We start from the raw sequence: 5,183 nt of genomic DNA, 5'->3' as shown, positions 1-5,183 counted from the left end.
AGAGCAAGACTCCGTCTCAAAAAAAAAAAAAAAAAGCCCAAAAAACAACAAATAGGCTGGCATAAGGACAGCTTAAAAGACCTTAGGGTGGAGCCTGTGGGGAAGCCCAACGTGTCACTATTGCACAGCACATTCACACGGCAGTCTGGGGGTGCTTCATGGGCCCCTCCCTATAATTCTCTCTGGATAATTGTGTTCCCTTGGACAAGAGACCTAACCTCCCTGAGCACAGGGTTCTCACCCTTGTTCCCTTGTTGCCTTCCTGGGATGGAATAGGGATCAAGTGAAATGAGACATGAAGAAATGGGGCTGGGTGAGGTGGTGCAGCTGGTAGTTACAGCTACTTGGGAGGGTCACTGCAGCCCAGGAGTTTGAGACCAGCCTGGGCAACATAGCGAGAGCCCAGAAAAACATGGAGAAATGTTTTGAAAAAAAGCGAAAGTCTCTTTTGTAAGGAAGAACAGAGTTGGAGCAAAATGAGGGAAGAAATAGGCAAAAGAGAGTCCATATTTGCCTTTTATTTTTTAAGATTAATGCAATGTAGGAAAAATTAACAATTTTTAAAACTTCACTTAGAATTCACAGATTACAGCTGTTCAGACTCTAGTAAGCCCCAGCTTGCTGATCTATGAGAGATACTGGTTTGTGTGTAGCCAAAAATCCCTACAGACCAGTGGTTGTCAGGTGAGTAAAGTTTTATACCCCAGGACATATTTGGCAACACTTGAGAACATTTTTGTTTGGCACCACTCAGGGAGACGTGTCACTGGCATTGAGGCGAGGGACAGTGCTGAACATCCAGGACAGCCTCACAGCAAAGGGTGACCTGACCCCACAGGTCAGTAGTACAGAGGTTAATCCCTGCCCTAGAGAGAACACAGGGATCACAGGACAGTCACTAGCCCTGGACCAGCCACTGCTCAAGAGGCTACACGCAATCCATGGCATTCATCTGTCCCTCTTCCTCCACTGTTCAGCACTTGTCACCAATCTGGAAGCTGCTAAGAGCCTGTCTGTCACTGGCAGAGAAAGAGCAGACCCTGTGCCGGCTGCAAAGTCCTTAAGTTGCAGGAAAGTCCAGGTCTCAGCCACTTTCAGGCCTGGGGCAGGAAGGCTTTGGGGTGCAAGATAAGGCAGGGTGAGGGGCCCTGGCCTTATGATGTTTTAAAGAAAAGTTTTTTCCGGAGGAAATTAAAGCAACCAGGCATCTGTTTATAAATCCCTTTCACCGAAACAGCATTAGCGACCTGTAAGACATGACCACGGAGAGCTCTGTGAGTTCAGTTCTCTGGACTGAAGGAACAATTCAAGAGGGGCTGAGGGGAATGTCCACTCAACCCACACTTTAAAAACTCAACCCACACTTTAAAAACAGCTCAAACTGCAGCCTCTTTGAGCAGGAGGGCTTAAAGAACATGCACCTCAACTTTACCTTTAAAAAACTCAAAATTCAAAATTTCCAAATTCATAAAGTTCAAATCAGACTGAAATATTTGCAAGGAGCAAGGAGTGGCCTCAGCCCCGCAGCCCCTTCTCATGGCATGAACACCTGAGCAGAGCAGCAGGGGCCCACACGTGCTGCTTCCCCAAGGCAGCCACAAGTCTACGAGACCCTCAGAGGAAGCAACTGTTCTGAGTGGGGTTTCCTTGGAGTAGGACTGGGTCTCTCAGGCCACCTTTCCCTATCTGTTTCCTCACTGGGGCCTCCTGAGAAGGAGATGTACAAGGAGGGGTTCATAATTCTTGCGGGTCAAGAGTAGAAGACTGCGCGATGGCCACAGGGTACAGGGAGGGGCCCATGACCCGCCTTCCCCCCAATCCCCAGCCCCAGGAGAACACGCTGCCCCCAGCAGCCTGCCCTCTCCTTTGCAGAGGAAGGCAGCACTCACCCTGAGCAGGAGGGACTGCAGGTCTTCAGAGCGAGCCCACTGCTCAAAGATGTCGTCCAGGGTCTCAACGTACCAGGAGCCACTCTTGGGGTCCCTCAAGGAGACAAAACCTTTGGAAGGAGGAAGACTGAACACTGCTGAAGAGGCACCCCCGCCGCCCCCCCGGCCACCCCAGCCACGTACACAGGCTCGGCCGCCCTGCAGACCTCGACTCACGCATGCATCCAGCAGGAGCAGCCTGGCCCCTGAGGCTCTGCCCTAACCATGATCTTATTTCATCTCCTGACTATCTCCTGATTCTGGCTGATTCCCGTTTTCCCAGCAAGGAAACGAAGGCTTGGAAAAGTGAAGTGACTCATCCAAGGCATAAGAAAGGAAGGAAACTGCCGGGCCCAGTGGCTCACACCTGTAATCCCAGCATTTTGGAAGGCCAAGGTGGGCAAATCACTTGAGGTCAGGAGTTCGAGACCAGCCTGGCCAAAATGGTGAATCCGTCTCTACTAAAAATACAAAAATTAGCTGGGTGTGGTGGCGCATGCCTGTAATCCCAGCTACTTAGGAGGCTGAGGTAGGAGAATTACTTCAACCTGGGAGGTGGAGGTTGCAGTGAGCTGAGATTGTGCCACTGTACTCCAGCCTGGGTGACAGAGCAAGACTCCGTCTCAAAAAAAAAAAAAAGGGAAGGAAGGAAACTACCACCTGCTGCACCTACTATGTGTCACGTACTGTGCTCAGTGACATGCCAGCCACCTTGTTTAATCCCCATGACAACCCCTGAGGCACAATTCCTATTCCCCTGCTAAAGATGCGAAGGCAGAGGCAGAGTCAGGCAGAGGAGAGACAAGTGAGGCATAGGAACCCAAGGCGCAGGCCTCCTCGCAGTGCACATCCTTGCCTGCTCAGCCTGAGCCAAGATTCAGAGAGGAGAAGTCAGTCATTCAGGGTCACAGAGGAGCAAGAGACAGAACCAGGACTCATACCCTGGTCTTTTCTCTCACCACACAGCTGCCTCTAGGGCAGACAGGAAGGTCCACTGGCTGCAAGGGCGAGCCCTTCTGATGTGCTCACCCGGGAAAGTAGAGTAGGACACAAAGATGTCGCTGGGTGTGGGCAAACTAGATACAGCGTCCGGCTGGTCGAAGGTCCTCAAATCTTCCTGGAACGGGGTGGCGTCTGGCTCGGGGTTACTGCCAGAGGACTCGTCTTCAGGGGAGGTGGAGGCCACCTCAAACCCACGGTCTTTCTGATCTGCAGGAAGCAGAAACACACACACCTTGTCATTGAAATACACAGACAAGGATGGTTCAACACATGAAAGCTGGTGTCATACACTACATTAACAGTGTGAGGGGAAAATCAATCTTGGGTCCCCAGACTCATTAAGCCAAACAGAAAAGTCAAGCTGGGAACTGGGTCACGCAAACCTGCCTCCCCGTTTTGGTTCCTAAATAAGATAGCTACAAGATGAACAGCTACACACATCCCTCAGATTTTGCCCACAAGGAAATTCCTGGTGAGCTCCAAGACAGCTATCTGATAAAATTCACCATGGCAATGTAAATGGATAGCTTATCTTTACAGAAGCATCACCCCTCTGCCCACCTGGCACAAATGCATAACTGATTATTCCCCTGTCCCATTTGTCTTTATTACCTTATGTAAAAATGCAGGTTCCCTGCATTTTCCCCTGCCCTATGTTACCTTACGTAAAAATGCAAATTCACTGAGCCAGACAAAGGCATGAATCACTATTTTCCCCCTACCCTGCTCGTACATGAAAACTGTGTACTTCTCAATATCCCGCCCTTTCCCCTTTAAATTTGGAACTCTAAAATTCATGTTCAGAGAAAAGCATAGACCTGTCTCCTGGATGCGCGTCCTTAATTTTGGCAAAAGAAACTTCTTAAATTGACTGAGACCTGTCTCAGATTTTGGGGGTTCATAAGACAGTGAAAAAAACCTTACATCATCATCTCAATTGATGTAGAAAAAGCACATGACAAAATTCAACAACCTTTCATGATAAAAAGTCAACAAACTCAGAATAGAAGGAAACTACCTCAACATAATAAAAGCCATATATGAAAAACCCACAGCAAACATTATACTCAATGGTGAAAGACTGAAACCTTTTTCTATGAGATCACGAAGGTGGCAAGACTTTTGCCACTTCTATTCAACATATTACTAGAGGTTTTCAATAGAGCAAGGGGGCAAGAAAAAGAAATAAAAGACATTCAAACTGGAAAGAAGGAGTAAAATTGTCTCTGTTCACAGATGGTATGATTTTATATGTAGAAAACCCTAAAGATTAAACACTATTAGAACAAATAAAACTAGCATATTAGCAGGATACAAAGTCAACCATAAAAAATATTTGCATTTCTGTACACTAACAATGAACAATCAGAAAATGAAATTACAAAAATGGTTCCATTGACAATAGCATCAAAAATAATAAAATAGTTAGCAATTAACTTAACCAAGATGAAAGACTTGTAAAATGAAAACTACAAAACATTGCTGAAAGAAATTAAAGAAGGCTGGATGCCACGGCTCACGCCTGTAATCCCAACACTTTGGGAGGCTGAGGCCGGAGGATCCCTAGAGCCCAGGAGTTCCAGACCAAAAAAACCTCATCTCTACACATAATAAAAAATTTAGCCAGGTGTGGTGGCATGTGCCTGTGGTCCCAGCTACTTGTGAGGCTGAGGTGGGAGAACCACTTGAGTCCAAGCAGTTGAGTCTATAGTATGCCGTGATCGCGCCACTGCACTTCAGCCTGGGTGACAAAGCAAGACCCAGTCTCAAAAAAGAAAAAGAGCCAGTCATGGTGGCTCACACCTGTAATCCCAGCACTTTGGGAGGCCAAGGTAGGCAGATCACCTGAGGTCAGGAGTTTGAAACAAGCCTGGCCAACATGGTAAAATCCCGTCTCTACTAAAAAATACAAAAATTACCCAGGCGTGGTGGTGGGCATCTGTAATCCCAGCTACTTGGGAGGCTGAGGCAAGAAAATCACTTGAATCCAGGAGGCAGAGGTTGCAATGAGTCAAGATCATGCCACTGCACTCCAGCCTGGGTAACAGAGCAAGACTCCATCTAAAAAAAAAAAGAAAGAAAGAAAAATAAAGAAGATATAGGCCAGGCATGGTGGCTCACTTTGGGAGGCCAAGGCAGACGGATCACTAGGTCAGGAGATTGAAACTATCCTGACCAACATGGTGAAACCCCATCTCTACTAAAAATACAAAAAATAGCTAGGCATGGTGGCGTGTGCCTGTAATCCCAGCT

At 47.5% G+C, this 5,183-nt stretch overlaps 1 protein-coding gene across 2 annotated transcripts in view; it reads right to left on the bottom strand.

The window, feature by feature from the left end:
- Positions 1-503: 503 nt before the first annotated feature.
- CASP9 (caspase 9, apoptosis-related cysteine peptidase) overlaps positions 504-5,183 on the bottom strand; it is a 30,201-nt gene continuing 25,521 nt past the window's right edge. For both annotated transcript variants that reach the window (XM_011939909.1, XM_011939910.1), the window contains 3 exons: positions 2,958-3,137; positions 1,890-1,999; positions 504-1,247 (listed from right to left, as the gene is read on the bottom strand). In XM_011939909.1, coding sequence (XP_011795299.1) covers positions 1,155-1,247; positions 1,890-1,999; positions 2,958-3,137 — 383 coding nt within the window. In that variant the 3' untranslated portion in view covers positions 504-1,154. The remainder of the gene's footprint in view (positions 1,248-1,889; positions 2,000-2,957; positions 3,138-5,183) is intronic.

This window comes from Colobus angolensis, unplaced genomic scaffold (genome assembly GCF_000951035.1).
Source record: "Colobus angolensis palliatus isolate OR3802 unplaced genomic scaffold, Cang.pa_1.0 Scaffold185, whole genome shotgun sequence".
NCBI lineage: Eukaryota > Metazoa > Chordata > Mammalia > Primates > Cercopithecidae > Colobus > Colobus angolensis.
This window is presented reverse-complemented; position numbering and strand designations above follow the sequence as displayed.